The sequence below is a fragment of the Salmo salar genome, chromosome ssa01 (genome assembly GCF_905237065.1).
Source record: "Salmo salar chromosome ssa01, Ssal_v3.1, whole genome shotgun sequence".
Classification (NCBI taxonomy): Eukaryota; Metazoa; Chordata; class Actinopteri; order Salmoniformes; family Salmonidae; genus Salmo; species Salmo salar.
In genome coordinates, this window is record NC_059442.1 from 140,644,395 (window position 1) to 140,668,606 (window position 24,212).

The 24,212-nt window shown below is 42.6% G+C and overlaps 2 protein-coding genes across 3 annotated transcripts in view; one reads left to right on the forward strand and one right to left on the reverse strand.

Annotated features, from left to right (window-relative positions):
- Positions 1-5,862, forward strand: part of LOC106565912 (astrotactin-2) — a 448,985-nt gene extending 443,123 nt beyond the window's left edge. The window contains exon 23 of the mRNA XM_014133602.2: positions 2,925-5,862. Coding sequence (XP_013989077.2) covers positions 2,925-3,162 — 238 coding nt within the window. The 3' untranslated portion in view covers positions 3,163-5,862. The remainder of the gene's footprint in view (positions 1-2,924) is intronic.
- Positions 5,863-6,007: 145 nt separating this feature from the next.
- LOC106565903 (pappalysin-1) overlaps positions 6,008-24,212 on the reverse strand; it is a 125,708-nt gene continuing 107,503 nt past the window's right edge. For both annotated transcript variants that reach the window (XM_045691089.1, XM_045691078.1), the window contains exons 21-22: positions 22,037-22,135; positions 6,008-12,446 (exon numbers count right to left, since the gene is read on the reverse strand). In XM_045691089.1, the coding sequence (XP_045547045.1) occupies positions 12,342-12,446; positions 22,037-22,135 (204 nt within the window). In that variant the 3' untranslated portion in view covers positions 6,008-12,341. The remainder of the gene's footprint in view (positions 12,447-22,036; positions 22,136-24,212) is intronic.

The window sequence follows — 24,212 nt, forward strand, 5'->3', positions numbered from 1 at the left end:
GGGTCTTCTACTCATGAAATGTGCTTCAAAGGTATGATTCATGTAGGCCTAATGTAAGCCTAAACTATCAAAAATCAATCTATTTCCGGTGCTCCTTACAGTCTGTTGGGTGCCTAACGTTTTTAAAGTTGGGAGAGAGAGAGTGGTGTGTTTATGAGGGAGACACAGAGAGTTTGTGTGGGAGGGAGGGAGAGTGTGTGTCTGTGTGTTAAATGAAGAGTAAAGGTTTCATGCAGTGTTTTTCCCTTACTGCCACAATTACATGCAGATCATTAATGCATTTACACTACCAGTCAAAAGTTTGGACACACCTCATTCAAGGGTTTTTCTTTATTTTTACTATTTTCTACATTGTAGAATAATAGTGAAGACATCAAAACCATGAAATAACACATATGGAATCATGTAGTAACCAAAAAAGAGTTAAGCAAATCTAAATATATTTTAGATTCTTCAAAGTAGTCACCTTTTGCCTTGATGACAGCATTGCACACACTTGGCATTCTGTCAACCAGCTTCACCTGGACTTCCCACATATGCTGGGCACTTGCTGGCTACTTTTCCTTCACTATGTGGTCCAAATCATCCCAATCCATCTCAATTTGGTTGAGATCGGGGGATTGTGGAGGCCAGGTCATCTGATGCAGCGCTCCATCACTCGCCTTATTGATCAAATAGCCCTTACACAGCCTGGAGGTGTGTTGGGTCATTGTCCTGTTGAAAAACAAATGATAGTCCCACTGAGCGCAAACCAGATGGGATGGTGTATCGCTGCAGAATGCTGTGATAGCCATGCTGGTTAAGTGTGCCTTGAATTCTAAATAAATCACAGACAGTGTCACCAGCAAAGCACCCCCACACCATCACACCTCCTCCTCCATGCTTCACAGTGGGAACCACACATATTTTGTATTGAAGGTCTACAGTAGCCTCAGCAGCACTCTGTGTAGGTTAGCACCATGGTGGAGCCGGAGGACAGCTAGCTTCTGTTTTCCTCTGGGTATATTAACTTTGATACAAAACTTAGGAGGCTTAGGAGACTTACACAGTAATTATGACAACTTCTGGAGGATGTCCTCCAACCTATGAGAGCTCTTGCAGCATGAACTGACATGTTGTCCACCCAATCAAAATATCAGAGAATGAATCTAGTACTGAAAGCATAAGCTACAGCTAGCTAGCACTGCAGTGCATAAAAGTAGTTGACTCAAAGAGAATAGTGGAACAGTTTTGAAAAAAATGTATTATTCCAAAATTAAGGAGAAGCAAGAGGAGGAGAAAGAGAGAGATAGCTATATTTGGTTGTATTTTTTTTTTACAAAACTTTCACTTAGCTAGAAAATGCAGCTAGCTAGTTTAACCTACTCAAACACCCGGCTCAAGCAGAGCGAGATGCTATGTTAGCTAGCTGGCTATGGCTATCCAACACCGTAACTCTTCCAAGTCATTAATTTATTGCCACCGGAGCCCACCAATATAACTGCTAAACTGCTTTCTAACTACACTGTACTGCATGATTGTTGCTAGTGGGTTTACTAACGTGTTACTTCTAGTAGCTATGTTGACTATGACGTGACAATGATATAGTCTGTGTGTAGCGGTTATGAATGGAAGGTTTGGCTTGGAAAGGTTTTTTCGCCTGGTTACAGATAGCTGATGTGAGAGGAGGAAAACTCATAGATGCAAGGAGTTATACAACGAGCAAATTATCATGCTGTTTGTATGTGCCTGCTGTGAATGTGAACTGTGTTTGCGTGTGATCAGGTGTTTATTCATTCTGCCGATTCTGTTGAAAAATGTTTCTTAAACGGATGGAAACGGAACAAAACAGGAATAAAAATACCTGAATGTGTCCAATAGAATTTCACATTTGCAACGGACTAATGATTACTCCCTAGATCAGCTAGATGCAGGCAAGAGTGTGCAAGGCGGTATTGAATGTCACCTTGATTACTCAAAATTCTCTACGTTGCAAACTTTCATTCATAGGCTAGGTTGTAGCAATCTCATGATGGGTATAGGGAAAATGTATGTATCATGTAGTAGCCTAAACCTATCGATGTTACATTGAACTGGGTGAATGGAATATGAATGACAGTCATCCAATATGCTGTAAAATAATCATCCTCCCTCATCTTAAACGGCACCGACTGCCACTGGTATGCACGTGTGTCTGCTTACAGCAGTTTGTCTGCCTGTCCTGTACATTGACCTGGTCTCTAACATACCCCCCTCTGGCGAGGAACATGAGTAGGCTGCCAACACAGACCAGAGACAGACCTCTCTACTCTAGTCTGGAATTCAATCAAACCTGCAAAAAGATACATAACACATGAATGAACCTGCTCGGTTTCTAGATTGCTGTTGAACAAGGGGGCAAGGTTGTGGCATATTTATCTACAATACTTCCGTTATTGGTCCATTTGCACATATATTCTTGATTTATTGCCGTCACAGTACCCAACCTAACACACACACACACACACACACACACACACACACACACACACACACACACACACACACACACACACACACACACACACACACACACACACACACACACACACACACACACACACACACACACACACACACACACACACACACACACACACACACTCACATCACATCACATCACAGGCTGGCAATGCAGCGCCCCTGGGGCAATTAGGGCTAAAGTACCTTGCGCAAGGGCACAATGGCAGTACGTAGTATATAGGATGTTAAAGCCTCCAGTTGCCGGCCCTAATTCCACATTATTGGTAATTACTGGCAATGGCCATAGTTATTGTCCTGTTATTACTGATCTGTAAAGTGTACCAATTTTTATATCACCATAAAAATAAATAAAGGAATGACAAAATGACAATGCTGCTGATGCTGACATTAATACTAATCATGACTGTGTTTCTCTCCCCTAGGAAAGCCCACCTGATCCTGCGCAGAGTGGAGAGGATCAGCCGGTACTGCCGGGCCCTGCTCCACAGTGCCTACATCCAGAGCCGCACCGACACTATGGCCTACGTGTTCTGTCGCAGCGAGGAGGTACGGCCCACCAGCAAAGTGTGGCATGGCTCCCTGCATGAGACCCGCACCACCTGCATGGAGAAACTGATCTCAGTACAACGCAGCACATACGGCAACGCCAAGCTCCGATGAGACAAGCTGCCCGACGACACCATGACAGCCGCCTCCTCATCGCTTCTGGTTTCTCCACTGACTGGTATTTTTCCAAACCAGGAGAGCCCTGAAACCTCAACCCCACTGGACATTGTTAGAACTACTGTCAAACATCCTCAACTCCTTTTTTGAAAAAAGTGCTAAGAACTGCTTGAAGAGGAAAGACGGTTTGGATGTACATGCCAGTGACCACTACTATCAATGAGGAGGAGCGGTGTGAGCATGTAAATTATCATTCAACCCAGAGCAAATTGGTTGGCAAAAAAATACTGAATGTAATATTGCAGTTTCTCATGGTACTTCGACTGGAAGCGTACCAGGGAAACAAACAAACAAAAAAACAACTCCCTGTATGTCTCTCCTCTTGGCTGGAGAGATGGGAAAGAGAGCGTTTAGATTTGTATTATCATTTAGATTTTATTTTATTCATTTGTAATACTTAAACATATCACCACTACAATAATGTAGTCTTTTTAATGCAGACAACATAGTGTTTATAATAAAGACTACAGAGAAATCCTGTGTGACGGATTGTGATGTCATCAGCTGTCCCGTACGGTGTGTGAGTAACGCTTTGCAGCTAGAAAAGTCCTCAACCAGCTGTGTTTAATTTTTGCTTTGTTTGTTTATTGTTGTTTATCTCCTCGGATGTTGACAAAGGTGGAGAGCTCCTAAACCGCAGGAAAAATCCATATTTAAAAAATTGTCCATTAATATGGTCAACTGGTGAATATAGGTAAAGAAAAAAAGAAAAAGAAAACATTTTCATAGGAAAATATTCCAAATGATTTCCAGATTTTATGCTAAATGTATGGATTGCAGAGTGATGGCAGGTGAATGCCAATGAATAATGAAACGCTATAAAGGAATCCTGTTTAAACGTATGGATCTTGTAGGATCCCTCCCCTCAAGGAAACATTTACTTGACTTTCCATCTCTCAAGAGCCATGGACATAAAAATCCAACTCATTGTTTTTTTTTTTTCATTTCACGTTATATCAATTGTGATAGTAAATTATTATATTGTAAATATGAAATTGTAAATAACATATGTATTATTATGTGGCTTTAATTGTCTTTTTTCGAGAGAATGTGAAATATTAAATACTATACCACAAGCATCTGCATTCTTTTGGACAAGAAGGAGAAAGTAGCTCTGTTTAACCAATTGATTCACATCTGCGGTATAGGCTATACCACACTCCATTGGTTGGAGAGAAATGTAAAAACACGTGCATTGTCATATGGAATTATTGAAAAACAACAGCTGCAAATGAATGGGAACTTGTATGTAATGTCCCTCAGGATTACCTGTGAATACTTTCCTACATCATCTACCCCTTCACTCTGCTTACGGTAGGCAAGTAACAACATGCACTGGTGTTTTTTTTCACCATCAATAGTGGACTTCGAACAAAATATTTACATTCATTTCCACGGGGGAAATAAGTCCCTGTGGCAATGAGCAGGTATAAGGTATGACTAATGCCAGTTAATAACATTACTGAAGGTATCCCTCTCTCTCTCGGGAAACATTCTCTTTTTCCATCTCCTCTACACAAACTATTCCTTCACTCAGGTCCAGTCTCTTTCCACTCATGCAACATTAACTGTGCTTTAAAACTCAGTAGACTAATGTTCATTCTCACAAATTAGGCCATTCACGTCTCTGGGGTGCCAGGAACAGCACTCAGGTTTCCATGTCAAGGAATCAATGAGGGCCTTACATTTGGATTCGTACTTCATTACTACTGTTTTGATAGTAGCTTTGACATTTTCATGTCCATAAAATCAAAGTGAGGATAGCCAGGTGAGTAGCACTTCAATGCACTTTCAAGTAAACATCAAGGGGTTGGACAATACAAGGTTTGTAGTATTATCTACAGGGAATTGGCTATGTAAAGTCATCTGTACTATTGGACAAAGGGCTCTATTCAATCCGCATCGCGGAAGTTCAGCTTTACAGCGTGATTGAAATGTAAAGGCAATGTTCCTGCTTTAGTGAAGACTGCGTTCGTGGGTAAAGCTGAATATTTCGGCTCTATCCTGGAATCTGTAACGCTTCAGCTTTACAGATTGAATAGAGCCCAAAGTTATCATGAGCCATGTTAAGCAAAAAGTCAGGTTATATGTAGAAATTGGGCATTCTATTCCATTGTATTGAAAACTCTTTTAAAGGACAAAGAATTGACAACACTGCCTTGGCTTACGTCCACTTAACCAGTGTTTTATTTCTACATAATACATGACAGGGAAATGAACATGATACTCATCTTGAATGAGGATCCATCCTTATGAAAATATAGTACACATCATTAGACCCCTGCTTGCCATGTACCAGAACACCGAAAATATAATAGCAACTGTGAAAAAAACAAAGAATACGAGGAAACATCTGCTGAAACAAAAGTCTGATGTGTTATATGTGCCTGAAAAACGGTGTACTATGAATGGTCCTAACAGAGTGGGTGCTGGAAGCGAGGGAAGGTGAGAGAGAGAGCAAGAGGTGCTGATGGGTAACTTTACAGTGTTTTCAGTTCAAACTCTAAGGCAAGGGAGGAAAGAGTAAGCAAACATCTGTGGTGTAGAGGAAGGAGTAAGGATATGTAAGTTGTTTTTTGGTTGGTGCCATTCAGTCTGAGGGTGAGTTCAAGGGGAATGGTGTTCACTGTTAGAATCATTCATGTCCGATAATAAGAATGTGTTGTAAAATGTTAAATATTCTCTTCAAATGAATGCTTTGCTCTTGTTTTGTTTGTTTTCACACTCTAAAATAAGGAACATTTTGGTCATTTATTTTCAACTGACTGCTCCGAGACTCACAAACTGACCACATGATGCTTTATTAATCTTGACAACAAATAAATAAAGTTTGATTTCATATAAGACTGTTTTTTAGACAATTGACAACAGTGTTTGTGTAGAGCCTTTATGAATGAATAACTGCTGATGACAAGTGTTGTGAAGCATTATGGGTATTGTATTTTTTTCCCAGAGTGGCTGCGGACCCGACTTTTCTTGACCTTTCTTTCTGAGCCCTAAAGGTCCTGAAGCTTCTGCGCATGTACGGGATTCTCTCATTTACGCACAGTCTCTGCTCTACTCGTAGAGAACGGGCTACTCTGGAGAATGGTGCTTGTTTAATAAAGTTAGATCAAAGCTGTCTGCAAAATCGCATAACGAGAGTGTTCTACATATCAGAACCAAATTGAATAGGATGTAGGCCTATAACGTTACTGTAAGACAAAAACACTACATATCTTATGAAATTTTAGGATGATTGTGCAAATGGTCGGATGTTTCTCTCATGGGTCCAAAACTCAACAGCGCACGCCACTAGGCAAAATACACAGGTAGGCTATGCTACAGTTTGTTAACACCATCTGCTCTAAAATTCGCTCACTGTACATCATTCAAAACAACACTGTAGGCTACTTCCAACACTGTATAACTCAAGATCTAAATGCATATCCCCATGAAACTGATTGAGATCAAATGTTTGGTATGCAGATGCTGTATGGATGTTTCACCAGTAAAACGTATAATTAAAGATTGACAGTGGGAAATTTGAAAGGCTGGAGACAACAAAAATGTGTGTCTAAAGTAGAGGTAAAGAAACAAGTGTTTTTTTGTCTTACAGTGTAATTTTATATACTATGCTATTATATTCGGTTCTGTTGAATACTATCATTATGTGATCTTGCAGACATTGATTCAGCTTTGTTTAACTTTATTAAATGAGAGTAGCCTGTTATCTACGAGTAAAACAGAAACTGCGTGAAGTAGAAAAGCTTCGGGACCTTTAGCACTCAGGAAGAAAGGTCCAGAAAAGTTGGCTCCGCAGCCACTGCGTATTTCTTTTCTTTCAGGTGGTACTTCGATGGTACACATTGCACAATGTATCTTCCGTAAAATTGTCTCTGATATAAATCCAAGAGCTACCCCAAACAGATAATACATGGTTTTGCCAATACAATCATCATAGAATAAAATTATTTACATCTTAAAATATTTTTGCTGAACAATCGGGTACGAAACATTGCAATAATACCACTAGATATCCACATAATATGTATATACTCAATTTGATACTTTCCCACATAAAAAGGACCATTCATTTTTTATTACTGAAAGTGGGAATGAGAAACAAACACAAGTGGACCATTCTTTAACCAGGAGCCTGTGAAAGGTACTTGATGAGTGAAGTTTAGAAAACAACAATAAAAACATCATGGCACATCAGTGCTTTCTCCACAACTGTCTGTACACAAACTCAAGGGCTACAGCCAGCCACTTCTAGGCTACCACTGTCTCCATTGCTTCCCATGGGTTATGGTGGGATGCCACAGGAGCTGAAAGGATACCACTTTTAGCAGAGCAAGCTAACGCCACAGAAACCCAACTGTTTTTAACCAAAACCCAGGCTACTCATGGCTGGTATGTAGCTAGTTTGGATTTGAGAGAATCACCTCCCATCCACAATAAGATGGACTATATGAATTTGTCTATGGAAAGACATTGAAGCGGACTCTGCCATGCATTTCAAATATTCCTCTGGTCTGAGAGCGAAGGGAAGGGCATGTCCCTCAGTCTGCTGCACTAGTGCTCATATCTTAGGTAGTCTTCCTATCCTCCCTCCTCCCTGGTCTTCCATGCGGCCCACCTTACCACCGCCGCATTCCCTATCCGACCTGACCGTGACAGTGACGGATGGCCCGGCGTGTCAGGAGGGGAGTCCCTCAGAGAACACCCGCCACCTCCAGGAGAAAGTCTGACTCATCGGCCTCGGCCTGCTGCCAGTCAGCGCTGGCCCAGGGGCAGCTCTGTGTGTACACAGTTTTCACACCTGGACAAATACCCAGGCCCGCCAGGAAAAGCAGCCCACCTTCACCCATCCCATCCTATCCCCTGCTCTACACCCTCTCCCTCACCCCACCTGGCTACCTGATTACTCCTCCCCCTCCTCCTCATCCTCTGCAGCTCCCTGCCTGCCTACCACTGGTTGTTCTGAATGGCTGTGTATATTCTGTCCTCAGGGTAGCCCTCAGAGTTAATTGAGTATGGATCTAACCACTTCAACATGATATAGGTTCTCTCTTCAGAGCAAACTCGGATTACATTTGAAAAGTTAATGAATGAACAAAATAAAAATGACAGTACATTCTGGATTTGTAATGTAGAAATAAAAAAACACACATACTTGTGCACTGCACTCAGTTACATAAACATGTGGTAAATCCTCATTGGACGAGAGTAGTGCCCAATGAGACAACCAATGAGACAACAACCTTGACCAATGCTTTGTGACGACGACATTGGGACAGAAATAAAATGACAACAGTTTTTAACTCACAACCAATATGTCTGTTTATAAGAGCAATGTAAAAAATAATTTACATGAACATTAAATATAACTTAAAAAAGTATAACACTCTTAATAAATAGTTTTACTATTTACACCATTGCTAAGAGACGCAAAAATGACTAATTTACCAAAATATAGAAGCAGCAAACATTACAGGCATGAGGTACAGCAAAGAGATCCTGTGGTGGCTTACAGTAGAGGTGATGTTCTCATATTCAAACTTCATTTCATTTTAACATCCTGGCTTTATGGCTTTGGAACAGTACCTTGTCCAATACGGAGAGCACATCAGAAAACTAACGTGTCCAGGTTGTGTCCAGGTTGACACACAAGCAGTCACATTCTGTAGAGACTCTCATATCCCTCTCTCTGAGAGTCACCGTTTCTGGTCTCCAGACTTTTTAATAACATTGATGAGGATGACGACACAAAACGGCGTCAAAGAGAGGAGCTGTAGATGAGTGAAAGAAAGGGTGATGAACAAGATGACTGGTCATCAGCCTGTAATGTTTGTCCAGTTTGAGGATGAAGGGAGGGTCCAATGGCAAGATAACCCTTGGGGAATTCCATGGATGGCGTTTCAGAAATCCTGTGTGAGTGTTAGCAGGTGATGATGATCCACAGTACTGTTGTTGGCTTTGTGTAGTGAATGCTGTTGAATCTCTCCCTACTGGTAATATCTCTAATGAAAGCAGCAGTATAGGGAGTATTATTACATACCATTTGATAATATCAACATAATACAGTTAATTTTACCAGGGATATATATCATATAAAGTGTTAAATGCACAATTGTCGAGGCTGATGTAGGCTTTTTGATGATGAATGTAGTGTCCAGACAGTTGTGTTACTCAGGTTTTCAAAGTCTGAAAGATCTCCAACTTTCAAGAGTCCATTTTTTTGGTAGTTTCTTCATTTAGTTATCCATTCTCCTTGACGTTCCATGGTTACCACGACACAATTTGCAACAAATACATAAGATGGTGGATTACACAAACCATGGAGCGAAAATAAAATGTTTGTCCCCTAACCAGGAGGAACACAAAATACGTAAATGCTTACATATCATGTATAATATTTCAAAATGTGTACATCTGACTTTTTGATATTTGAACCTACATAAAAAAAATGTCCCAGGTTAAATAGCCTTGATACAATAATATCGTTATCATATGATAATGGATACGAAATCTGAGAAAGTCTACGATGAATGTACAAATCATATTTGACACTGGCTTCCTACTGGGCTTGATAATATCAGGTGCAAAGCTAGTGGGAATACAAGACACTAATCACAGGAAAGCTAATAGTAATATCGTAGGAGTCCAATGACCAAAAACATCACACACTTTATCAAATCACCTTTCTGACAATAGCAGCTTCTAAACGGTTTGAATTATATATTTTTCTTCTTAAATGGCAACTAAAAAGTGCAGTAACTGAGGTCAATAATACAAATACTGATTAACTAAGACAACATTTTGTAAAAAATAAAATAGAAATGAGAAAAATTAAAACAAGAGAACAATTTTACGTTTTTTTTTCTCACGTAAAAAGCAGTATTACACTGAAAATGTTATATTTACATTCTACATTTGACGTTGTAATGTCTCCCTACTTTCCTATGTGACGTGGTATTGTCCTATTATCTCTCTAACCAGTCTGTATCTATGAAGACCTGTGATTGGTCAGAACGGTGTATGGGAATATTCTGGAATGCCTTATAGCAGCCTAGGGTGATGAGTCAGAGGGACCATTCCATTGGTCCATACCAGATGAGAGAGTTTACGAGGGGTATAGAGTTATTGGTTGTATAGAGTTTTAACCAGATAGCCCAGCGATGGTTGAATCATGAGGCAGCAACCTGTGGACCTTATGCCAAGCAGCCTTCATCACCATATGTTGATTGGCGTTTCGTTCAAGGGCTATGAAAGGAGATGAGTAAGTTCAGAGCACAGAATAGCAGCCATAAGTCTATTGATGTAAAGGTGGTTGTGTGGTTGATGGCGGGGGACACACTCAAATGTCACAATACTGACAAAGTGCCAGGGATGGCACCTTCAGCATGAATTGCTGCAGAGGTAAGAAAAGGCCAAACTGGGCTACTAAACACATGCAATCTGTCAAGCCATTGGGCTCAAGAGAAGCCAAGACAACAGTGTCCTGGGCATATAGTGTACTTCTACTACTGCTGCACTAAAGGCTACTTGTTGACAATGAATACATCCAGATGCCATCTATACTAAAATGAGGAAAGCCTCCTATTTGTTTTTATGTGTATGTGCTATTGAACTATGCCTATTGAAATCAAGGCTACACTATGCTGCTGAAAACAGTTTGAGGGTGTAGTTGTGAATGAACATTGACTACATTCAAGAGGTTATAACTGTGTTATCAATTACATTCTTGAAGTCATTTTAAATTCAGTAATATGTGTTGGATTTTGTATTGTGTCAACATTGCTTTTGGTGTAAGATTGGATACATTTCTGGTGTATTCTCCGATAGGTTATTTGTCTATGAAGACTTACTGGACTGCAGAAACTAAGGACAGAGAAATGGAAATGTGAGGTGTTATGTTTTTTGAGGCTATTGCAACTGCATTGTTTCTCTACTAACCGTTTGCAATGTTGCAGGAGTTTTTATTCTAGGTTTAAGTTGAGTGAACTGTACACGCAGAAACAAGTGTCCACTAATGGAAGGTGTTCGGAGGTAAGCGTTAAGGCAGACGGGGCTGACTCCGTCCAACCTCACTGGGTAGTAATAGTCTGCAAGTAGCAGCAAACATAGCAGCAGCAGCCATGCTGACACAACTGGTTCATTTTTTGCAGCCCTATATAACCGGTTTTAAGTTCATAAGTACTCTACCTCTTTCCCACATTCACTTGTTCCTGTGGCATTGTAATATGTCTTAATTTCCTGTTATATGTTAGATATATTGAGTTAGACCTCTCTGGTTTGAATCTCTTTACCAATATGGCCGCCTATATCCCCATCAACGCCTATTCTTTCCTATTTCACATCTGTATAAGAGCAGAGATTCTAAACCTGTGATTTCTGAAGAACAAGAAAATGCATTTCCACCAAGAGAAGGCAGAGGGCACAAACTGTCAGCCTGATCCCTGTGCTGTGCTGGCTCCAGGAACACACGCCAGCTCTGGAGTAATACAACATGAGGGTACATCAAGTGTGTTCATGCTATAAGTTATTTTGGCAATAGCTCTTCTGCCTGTCATTCAGTGCCACCATTGATGACTTCAGCATACCCAAAAAATAAAAGATTCCATATGATATGGATAATGTTTCTCACTCTGTTTCTTTTTTCCTTTGGTCTAAAAGGAAATAATGAGATTGTACGGCAATGTCATTGAAATGGACACAGAAGCTGACACAAAACTGAAAAAAGGCATGCTATCCAGGCTTGGTTTGTTTAGTTTTTTTGTTAATTTTTCATATCCTTCATTCAAAAACCTTCGGGTATTTTTGTTTTCTTTTTTTTCTCTTGCTGTAGAAGTTTTGGTGGTTGATGAATTTGCAGGTTTGTTCCTTTCTTTGAGAAATGGGTTTTCCATTATAGCCTCTCTAGTCTGGTCTGTTCATCTAGGTCTTTCCCAATGTGGAGAAGGAGGAGACAGGCGTATGTTAGGGGGGTGCAGTATGGGTGGAGAGGTACTCCTATAAAGCAGCATGTGGAGGATTTGAGGGAAAAGGGGGAGGGCTGGTCTCCCTCGGTCTGGGTGTCGGTAGTTTTGGGGCGAGGGTTCGGGAATCCGGTGGGGGGCGAGGAGGGAGGGTCACCCCAGGGAGTGGACGTGCTCGTCTTTCCTCTTCTCTGGAGCATTGGGGTCTCGGCAGGCACAGTCTTCCCGTATGTCACAGGACATGGGGAACGGGATCACCTGTAGGGGACACACAGAGACAAATACAATGAAACCTCTATAAACAAAGCTTGTTATAGGATTCAGTCTGTATTCCATTTCTCCAGGGTTCCAACACAATCAGGAGGACTGTGGCAGTGTAAGGGCTGATACAGTCCTAAACAGCCTATTAACAACAGTGGTAATAGTGTCCGATGCCTCGCCGTCGGCACCACTAGCGGGAAACGCCGCTTGACAAACAACACAAGCCAACTGCTGCCAGCCAATCCCATCGCGCCATATGGAGGAGTACTACGAGTGTTGTGAAGTGTCAACTCTCTAAGAAGTGGTGAGTGCCCACAAGCACATTCAAAATAGCCCCGGCGTACCATTGGCCGCCGCTGTGTAGCGTTTGACGTCACAGGCGCTTGTCGGCGGTGCGTCAACAGCACCAGCTGTTGACGAGGGCCTGCTTCAGCTGTTTGGGTACACACAATGCATCCCTAGTCACTCGAAACTAACTACACATGTGGCTCCAGCAAGTGCCTGGAGGATTCAGACGAGAGTATATCTGCATTCTTCCCCCCATGGCTTATTGGACGGATTTGGGTCTGCTGCTTGTATTTCGTTGTCCTATTAGTGGCTTTGACAGAAGGGCCAGAGCAGTGACGCTAGATAAACACTGGCCACCACAACAAATAAAACAGCAACGGGGTAACAAATAAACTGAGTCATTAAGAATTATTAGGCCTAATAGCTAGCACAATTAGGAAAGCTGTTGGCTGGTATGGGACTTCAGACTTAAGCAGTCAGTGTCTCATCTTCCTATTATCTGAAAGTGGAATCGTTTGTTGTTACGGCAACATACAACAAAACCCTGAATACGGTAATAACATCACTGAGTCATTGGCCAACACAATTAGCTAGTTCATTGGCTGGTAAGAAGGAGATACAGTACAGTACAGCAAAAGATTCCTCAGAACCCTCAAGAGTCAAGACTTTCCCCTATGGCCTACCAATGCTGTGGTAAGCCTTGGTGGTATATACTGTACAGTACAGTGCCCACAATGGCCCTTGGACTCAGGCCTCTAGGGCCATTGGGGGCATGGGGTTTGTAGAGTGGACATCGGGGGCCCTGGGGCTGACAGAGGGAGTGTGCACCAGTGGCTGAGGCACGATGACGCAGGTCCGTCTTTGAAATGGGGTATTAAACCAAGTTGTTTGTGAGAGGGATTTCCTAATGGGCGAGGGTTGGGCGGCCAGCGCCAGGCTCTTCTGAGAAAACGGGCTCTCCATGTGACGACTTTACAAGCGCAGGCCGGACACACTTCAGAAACAGCTGTCAATAGCATGAACAGCGTTTCCTCTGTGCCTCTTTAGAGCCAGGCATGGGGCAAAAAACACCCTGCTTGTCACGCTCGTGATAATGGACGGACCAAGGCACAGCGTGATTAGAGTTCCACATCTTTTATTTAGTGAAACTTAAACAAACAACAACCGTGAAGTAACGTAGTGCTACAAAACACTAACACAAACAATATCCCACAAAAGCAGGTGGGAACAGGGACACCTTAAGTATGATCCCCAATTAGAGACAACGATAATCAGCTGCCTCTATTTGGGAACCATACTCAATCTCAAACATAGAAATTAATTAACTAGAACACCCCCTAGTCACGGCCTGACCTACAACACCATAGAGAACCAAGGTCTCTCTATGGTCAGCACGTGACACTGCTCCAATTCTTCCTTCTTTTCCCCCTCCTCTCTGTGCTCTCTTGCGTTCCTGCTGTCTGTTTCACACTTTCACTCTGTCTCTCTGTGTCTCTCTCTCCCTTCGGTCTCCCCCTCTTGCTGTCAGTCTAGCTCCCTTCTCTTTCTACTATCTCTCCATTCCACCCAATCCCTCTCTCCCATAATCCTAACCCTACACCCTTTCCTCCATCCCTCTTCCCTCTCACTCTGTGTGTTTATCTCTCTATCTGGTCGAGAGAGATGGTGGGTGGTAAATTTGGCATGGTTTCCTGTGACCTTGACCTCCAGGGTGGCTGGATCAGCTGCCACATCTGGCCCTGATCGGGGCTCTCCGAGGGTGGCTGGGAACGGGGCAGCCGCAGGGGCCGAGTGGGGGCCAGGAGCCCTGTTGAAGTCCCAGGGCCAAAGAAAGGAGGACAGCCACAGCAACATGAAAGCCCCCATGAAGGAGCAGGCATGTCAGAGCCCCTGACCCCCACCCTCAGAAACAGGCCACAATCACGCCAGGCCCCAGGTATGTGCGTGTCAGTCTGTGCTCAGTCTGTGCTCAGTGGAGAAAAGTGTGTCTGGGGCTGGGGAGGACTACTCTCCAGCCACACACACACACACACCCTTAAAATCAACAAGACAACCAACCCTGTTAGGTAACATGCTATTACTTTTCTACAGGTGGAGGTATCCATGGTATCCATGTTTGAGGAGGTCACTGACATATTGCATGCATTAAATCCATGAAATAAAAACTGAATATAATACGTGTCATGAGAGAAGCTACATTCTCATCCACAGACCACGCAAAAAGAGAATCCCACATCTGGAATCAAGCTTTGTTTTTGTTATTTAAACACATTGAGTGTAATGATATGGAAAAGATCCCTTCTCTAATTAATATTCACATAACATTGTCTCATATGAACACAGGCAAGCAGATAAAACAAACCAGAACTAATTGTGTTATTCCAATGAGAACCACTGGTGATCACTCTCCACTGCACACCAGATACATGTTGTTATAACAACACATGCAGGAGAGAGGGAGAGAGAGGGGGAGAAAGGGGAGGGGAGAAAGTATGCATGGAAGAGGGATAGAGTGGGAGAGAGAGCACTAAAGACAGAGAGGGAGTGACAAAGAGAGAACAGGAAAGAGAGTGCATGAAAGAGAGAAAGAGGGAGAGAGAAAGAAAGATAAAGAAAGTTCCAGAGAGAAAGGAGGGCAGGTTTTGACTTTGCTAGCGCCTGGCACTCGACGTGAGCAAACAGCCGAGGCTCCTAAACCTGCGGGAAGCGTGTTTCCCCTGGAGAGTTACTACCTTTACTCAGTTGTGGAGAAACCCGATCCTCCCACCTCCCAGATGCTTGTTTTGTTCAACAACCCCCTCCATCCTCCACTCCTACACTGACACGGTGCCTACTCTCCCCCATTCCCGGTCTGTACCATACCTCCTCTCCCCCTTAAAGACCAGGATTAAAGGAAACTATTTGGAAGGCATGAGCTGCTCGTTTAGGGATTGGGTTTTATTGCCGTAAACATTGCGTGGCAGGGCAGACATACGTTGATAATTAAGCCTTATTTCTTTTTTTAAAGGCAGGTACGAAACCAACACTTAATGCTTGCTGACCAGAACTCTCTAGCACTGCTCCACTGCTGGGCCCTGGTCCCCCGCCACTGCTTCTCTCCCCTTAATTGACTTGGCATGGGGACCAGAAGTCAAACTCGGTTGCCCTCAGATATTTAAAAATAAGAGCTGTTGATGCAGCGCCCTCTCTACATGCAGTTAGCCAATATACGCTGTGACCGCGGTGGAACTGAATGGGCCGCGATGGGGCTGGATGCCCAAAGACTTGGGAGCACAAGACAGTTCAGTCAAAGACACTTCAGTGATGCTCAGAGCTTCCATTGAGAATCAAACGGAAAGCAGTCTATTGGTTCTGAGAACCGGTTCACAGTAGAACAGCCCAGGAAGCTGTGTTCTATGCAATTATAAAATTTCCAAGAATTATCAGTTTCAAGGTTACAAGGGATACAGAGTAAGAGGCAATAGTGGAACCTTGTGTATTTGCAGCCTAGCCCCGAACAAGGTGGGTCACAGAGGAATGGCCATGGAAGGCTGGCCTTTTTATTGCCTGAATTTAATCATTCGCCCACTATCCGGCTGGGTAAACGTCCACGTACAGCTCCCTTTGACGCAGTAAAGGATTATCATGATCTGATTCTCAGATGAGTACTAGCCATACCAATAAACAATGGATAAATACACTTTTTTCAATACAGGTGCGTCATCGGGTGTGAAAAGATAATCCCCAAGACAACAAACGGGATAAATCTGCTACTCTCCACACCTCCAAGGTCATTGATTCAATCATTACTGCTTGATATAAACTGAACAACATTGATAGGATTATAGAAGGGATGCAGCACCCCAGCACCAGAACACTGTGCTAATTGGTTGAACTCCTGATCTGAGAAGGTCATTTCTATGGGAAAAAACAGAAAGTGTATGAAAAGCAACAAAAAAGACTTGAAAAACAAGTTGTTGTATTGCTGATTTGACTATCTCAGTTTATTACCGGTTTGTAAAGGTGTGCTGTGCCAGTCTAAATGGGTGTTTGTGTATAAATGTAGCAGAGTGACAAAAAAATGTGGTTCATTTTCGCTGAACAAACCTCACCTGGCCTGACATATTTATTTAGCTGAATTTTTTCTCTTTAAATTGGTGTACCAACATTTTCTTTAAACTTCAAAAGGTATGTCTGTTTGAAGTTTCTCCCTGGTGGAACTTGTAGAAGTTAGAGTTAGATGTAAACACAGCAACAGTCAGTAGTAGTGATGTCTAGAAAAAAACACGGGCTGCAAAGTGCATGTTTGGGAGAGGAGCAAAGTGCCCTGCCTCAGTAAATAAACCAATGGAAAGGAAGAGTTCTGTGACACTGGAAAAAGACAAAGCGACATAATGCCACAGGGAAAACAAGAGCATATTATGGAAGAATATGGGTCATGGAGGGGAAGGTGTAGGCGTGGGGTGGGGGAGCTCCCAAAAGTTCACTTAAGTCATCAAATTGGCCCAGTCCACAATACCAAAAACAAACAGCGACATTATGAACGTGGAGGGGTGAGGAAGGGTTGACATGCCTGGTGGCTTCCATTTCCCAATATGTATTTTTTTCTATGGGGTTCTGGAAGAAACGGAACAAGCCCGGCAAGGCAGGCAGGCAGAGAGGCAGGCAGCCTCAGTCATACTCCGTATCCTCCCTCTTCCCTCCCCTCCTCCCCCCTTGCCTGCCAACAGCTTGCAGTCATTAGGGGGATCCTGTGGTGACCTTACGTGCAGCCTGCCTCGCACCTTCAAAGTCCCTGAGAGGAATAATACACCGCAAGTCATCCAGAACTCCTTAATACGCAAATCTCCAGGAGAAAGAAAGAAGGAGGGAAAGAAAAAGAGTGGAGATAAGAAACAACAACAAACATGGGGTGGCGGGGAAGTACTTCAGCCTCCCCCTTCTCTTCTCTTTCATTATTCACGCTCACACGAAAGAACAGAAAAGAATGGGGGAAATAAAGCGGTGAAGGTTTTTCTTGGAGGAGAGGAGGAGGAGGAGAAGGAAAAGAGTAGTGGAGGAGAGGATGGGGTGTTCTGATGTTATCTCTGGTATCTCCGGCTGGCAGGGCTGTGTCACAACCCTGCCTAGGATTCCAGCTGAGTCACTCCCCCCACAGGCACAACAAGTTGTGGCAGTGTATGATACTGTGTGTCACTGTGCGTGTGTGGTTTCCAGAGAGCCTTTCTGGGGACTCTCCCTATGGCCACAGTGTGGGCTGCCAGACTCCACAGTACCATGCTCACTCTCACTCTCTGTGTGTGGTGTTCCCTTCACAGCAGTGCAGCCCATAGCGGTAATAAACCATGGCTGTAAGGTGGGATACCCAAAGCAATAACAAAGAAATGGTTGTTTGGAGAGATGGGGGTGCTGGTGGTTTCCGTTGACCTCTGACAAAGGCATACCAGCACAACAATCCCAGCTAGCTCACTATGTACTACAAACACCCTTTCCTGACCTTATGGGGTTTATAAGTCACTTGATCAAATAATGTCCCTCCACGAACCTTATAATTGTCTAAACAGTTGATAATGTGTAACCCTCTCTCCTGCCAAAGACTGTGTATACCAAGACTACAGCCTATATTCCCAGCCCCTTGTTACACTGGTGTTCTACATCTGGACTACAGCCTATATTCCCAGCCCCTTGTTACACTGGTGTTCTACATCTGGACTACAGCCTATATATTCCCTATATTCCCAACATGAAGGGATGGAATTAGAAGTCTGTGCAGGACTGATTACTTCATCACGCTCTCGCCCAATCCCGCTGCTTTTCATACCGCGCCAGCCTGCTCACTCTGACTCCTTGTCTGACTCCCACCAGCTCCTGCAAGGACTGGTCCAAAAAATGTTATTTTAGGTGTATGTAGCAGCTCGCTTTGCATTCCCTGTCCCAGCAATTTTCCCACCGCTAGTAAAGATCAAAATGCGCAAAAATAGCCTAAGAAATAGGTTAAAATACCAGAGATGCTCACGTGGCCCATTATATTAGGCTATCAGTATTATTCAGCTACATCAGCCAAAAGGTAGACGTGGTTTGAAAAAGAATATAGTTGGAACAAAATATAGTTGAATTGACAGTTAATTGACAGTTAACATTTTGCATAACTTTAAGGAACGCAATAATCTGCAAGCAATATTGAGTTATCAATATTTATTTACAGTCAATGTCGGAGTCTAAACTAAACCCTATCATTGCCGTACTTCTCCGCCCATATAGCCTAGTCTACAGGCCATTTAATTGGGACCACACATACAGTATGTTGCAGCACACATATAAGTGCATTTGATCTCGCACGCCCAACACAAGAGAAGTATGTTACTGAATTTGAAGCAGCATTATCCTATGAGAGATTGAGAATAGTGTGACAACGAGGTGCTTTAATACATCAGATAACACACACACATACAAAACAAAAAGACAACCTTTCAAAAATAATCTGCGGGACAAAAACATATTTTCATCCCAAAGTGGTCTGTCTGACCGCCACTCCCTCCCACAGCATGGAAAATGCCAACCGTGCTGCAATGCTCTGTAGGGGCCCGCATGTCCCACGGGACACCCGCGGGAATGCAGCTCTCTAGATGGAATCTCTGCCTGTGGCTGAAACAACAACACTAACTTCCCACAAGCAGGAAAACAGTGTGTGACTGACTGACTGTGTCTGTGTGGCACCAGTGAGTGGGCAGAATAGATGGAGACTGTCGTAAAAAAGAGGTCTGAGTTACTTTGTCATTGTCGTGTTGTTTTGTTTGGGGCTGGGATGATCAGACAGAGATGAGGGTCAGGGTGAGCTCTGCCTCACATGAAAAACAACCACATCTAGAAGGCAAAAACAACAACAGCCAGCTACACTTCTACACGCTTATCAAAACAACAATACAGTCCATATGCATGAAACACCATTTAGGTCTGGACTGTTTTCACAGAGTCAGATGAGGCATTAAAAGGTGTCTTTGAGCAGTCTTTATACTGAATTTAGATGCCAAATGTTCTATATTCATGGATGAGTTCCTCATACATTCTCGATAAGAAATGTGAAGATTTTCAATGGACTACTGTTTGATGCCTCTCCCACCTGTCAGACCCATTTCTACTCCATATATTTCCTTCTCATGTCTTCAACTCAGGTAACCTCTTTCGCCATTCTCTCCTGGCAGCCGATAAATCAAATTATGATCGGTTATTTCAGAGCAATTTTCTCTATCTTTCCCAAATCCTAACCATTTCCAGGGAAGTCACTTTTGAAATACCAGCTGAAGTGTTTGCTTCAACAGCTGCCAGGCTGAATGCCTGGGAGTAGCGCATGGCTTTGGGGCTTGAGCCCAGGTGATCCTCTTATCATTGCGGCTCAGCGGAAATGGCCGACGTTCAGAGACACGCGCTCCCAGAGATGGGCCTTCTCCTCTGCCTGTCTGTCTGTCTGGTGTCTGTCTGGTGTCTGTCTGGTGTCTGTCTGGTATCTGTCTGTCTGTCTGGTATTTGGTATCCAAGGACACCAACCACCAAAGTGGCCAATATTATGCAGCTAACAATTGTTGGTAGGAGTTGTATTTTTGTTTATCACAGTGGCTACATCCCACACTGTGACAGTGTCTTTCTACCCTCAATTATGGACTTAAGACTCTAAAAATCCTCTAAAAATCCTCTAAAACCCCCTATTCCTGTGCTAATACGCAACAGATGAGTGAAGGACAAAAACAAAGCCTGTTTCTATGGGGCAACATGTCTGAACATACAGTAGTACATGACTGACTTGAATGAAAGGAAATGGACAGAAAACATTCCAGTAAGAATGATGGAACATCAGCCAAGTAGGCTACAGCATGAGACTGGTGACTGGCATACTACTACTGCTCTGTTAACAGATACCAGACACATTCGTTATCAGATACATACCAGTCAGTCCATGCCTACTGCTGGTTTTCCATATCTAGAGACAGAGAGTTTGTGAAAGACAACTTGTTCATGGTGCTGCTGAACAGCTTCTTACTGGAAGCCCTGGCCAGTCAATGGGCCAAAGCAGCTAGTCAACAAGCAGCAGTCTTTTGGAACACACCATGGGTGGGTCCAACAAAGACGATGCAACCGTCTCTGGCTTGATCCTGGTTTTGGCTCTTAGTTTTTGACTTACAAATGACTTTTTATTTTACCAGGTTGGCTACACAACAGAAGCCAATAACCTTCTCCTTTTTACAACAGGTACAGAGAGAGTGGAACAGGGCAACGTGGAGGAGCCTGAGAGGAACAGGGAGGGTGGAATGGTGGGAAGCACAGAAAAATGAGGATAAAACATTGATTGACCCTGATACCGTGGAAAGCTGACGTTAAAATAGCGAGGGAGGAACAGTGAAGGTGGAACGGAAGCAATCACACACGTTCTGATTGGACCCTGGGGAGAGGGGACACATGCGCCCGCCTCCCAGCAGGAAATGAAGAGACTCCGGATCCAGACAGACAGACAGACAGACAGACAGACAGACAGACAGACAGACAGACAGACAGACAGACAGACAGACAGACAGACAGACAGACAGACAGACAGACATGCTACAGTAAAAACCCAGCCAGATACACAGAGGAACAGAAGGAGCCAGAGAAACAGATAATGGTACAGACTCAGGCAGAGGAACTATGATAGACTTCTAACCCAGCCAGAAAGCCAGACACAGCCTGGGGAAAAGACCACAATACACACAAGCTAGAGAAACACAGAGTGTACAGAACAGCTGTGTATTGTTCACATAGCGGAATAGGCTCTTATCTGGATCATAGAGAGAGGTGGCAAAGGACAACCATGAGCACCAACTGGTGGAGTAAAGACCCTCAACCCCTAAAGCTGGGCAACTGAGCAATGCCAATGTGCAACAGACAATGGAAGCTTTATGTAGCTTATCTTCAAAATGTCAAGTTCAAAAATACATGGCAGCAAACACAAGTTCACAACCGATTTCAAATAACTCTCAGTAGCCACAGTGACAACATAAGAAGAAGCAACATATCTTATACTAACATAACTCTTTTCTTAACTTAACTCAACTCTTATCTTAACTCTTATCCTAACTTAACTCTTATCCTAACTTAACTCTTATCCTAACTTAACTTTTATCCTAACTTAACTCAACTCTTATCTTAACTCAACTCTTATCTTAACTCTTATCCTAACTTAACTCTTATCCTAACTTAACACTTATCTTAACTTAAGTTCAAAAGGCAGATAAAAAGAAGACATTTTGTCTTGATAAGGTTTAGTGAATCCAGGTCCAGATGTAACTCACCTTCTTGGTCTTGACGGTGGAGTGGCAGCAGTCCCCTCCGTCGTAGTTACAGAAGGCTCTGTTGTTGACCGAGTCACAGTAATTGTCTCCCATGAAGGGCTGTGACAGATAGAGACAGCAACAAACAAGAGGAGACAATAAGAGGCAGGACGTCATCAACAACCTATACAGTGTACTGTACTTACACATATGGACAACATAGAGAGGAAAAATCCACTGATTCCCTCTGATTTATTTGTGTTTGATTATCCCACTTAAGTGCTCTATATTAGTTTAAGTTTGATTTAGTTAATATTGTATTCAGGGCTGCCAACTTTTGAAGAAAGCATGGAGTGAGATTTGCTATGTGAATTTCATTGCCCCCTGGCACAACCCTTATACCCTGACTACACCGCTCGTGTGTGCGAGCGTTGCAAAATAAATGTAGAAATCTATGTTATTCAATTATTGCACCCACACTGCTCGCGCGCGTCAATGAGCGTCTGTGTTGCCAAGGGCTAAAATAGAAGTCATTCCTATTTCTGATGCAGATCGCGCTGCAAGTTCTGCCTCTCCCATCTCCTCATTGGTTTATAGAAGCAGGTACCCACGTGCCATCTCCTCATTGGTTATACCCACGTGGGTGATTGAAAGACGAACTGTTGCCGGTTGTCGTGGTAATACTATGAAAGTTTTGATGCCAATCACCATATAAGGTAAACAATGAAAAAGCCTGGAAGGAGGAGAGTTGACTAGAAATGATTCGGTTGACCGTTTTTATGTGTGGATTAATTGTCGGAGTAGAGGACCTTGTGCATTTCAGGTAAAATAACAACCTAATGTTTATATCCCAGGACAAATTAGCTAGCAAGTGCAAGCTAACTAGCTAAATTGCCATAAATGTTTAATGCTTTTCGACCTGTCCCCAAATTAATGTCATTGGTTCAGAGTTAGTTTTGATATTTTAATCTGCGTGTCGTGATCGTGTTTGGTGTAGGGGGACAAAATAAATGTATACACGATGACGCATGCGCACAGCCGGTTTGGGTTCGGTGTTAGACAGAACATTTTAGTTTTAAAGCTAATTTACTGCAATTCTATGTATTTTGACATGGCTTAGGCGCATGACCATTAAAACCACAGGTCAGGCGTATTCAGGATGCTTTGAACAATAAATGAACACTCAAAATTCAATGACTTTGTTACTTTCAGATTTTTGGGGGATGGATTTACAGTAAAATGTTTATATTAATGGTTCATGGCAGTGGGTAAATATAGACTGATTTCAAGGTAAGGAAACAAACATTTTGTAATTTGGGTAAAGTATCTCTTTAAAATAGGTCTGGAAGAAAATCCTGCTTGCTCTTCAGGAGGGTTGGCCTCCCCTGAAGTGCTGGGTGTTTCAAAATGTTCTTGTTAAAACAGTTAATTTCTCTAAATCACCCAACCTTTAAGAAAAATCGAATGAATATCAACATTCAGGTGGTTTATGGCCATTAGTTGAAGATCCTTGCCATCATCTTACTTACATAGAAAATATGATGTGTTTATGAGTTGTGAGTCCCCCTACCATCTCTGCCTAGCATGGGCACAATACTAAAATATACAAAATTATATTTGATTCCTGGAGAATTTAATATCCATTGCTTATTTGTATAACTTATTCAAAACTCTCCATGAATGGCAGCAAAAACTCATATCCTCATATAATACATTTTCAAAGACACAAGTTAGGCATATCAGATTTTAAATATGTGATTACATTGGCAAAATTGGGAAGAAGTGGAATAATACAAAAATAGTGGGGAATAACTGCAGGGTTCTTGCTGACAACCACATTAATTACCCCTATATTTTAGCCCATTGTTAAGAATGAGAATTGTTCCACTGATCAGACTAAATAAACAATAACATCTTCTGAAAACAAGATGAAGTAAAGTTGCCCCTACACCCTAACCAAATTAGTTTTCTATTTATTGTCCCCCTCTAGAATACACTTTTGGGTTCAAAATCTGTTTGACAAAATGAACCCCTTTTGACCGAAAATAAATTAATACTTACAAATCAGGTCACCCCCGCAAAAACTAAACTTAAGAACAGGAAGGATAGAAATAGCACACAGAGAACAGATCTACCACTACTTAGACTTGCTTTCAATGAGAATGACAGAATATAACTCACATTTCTATGGGAATTA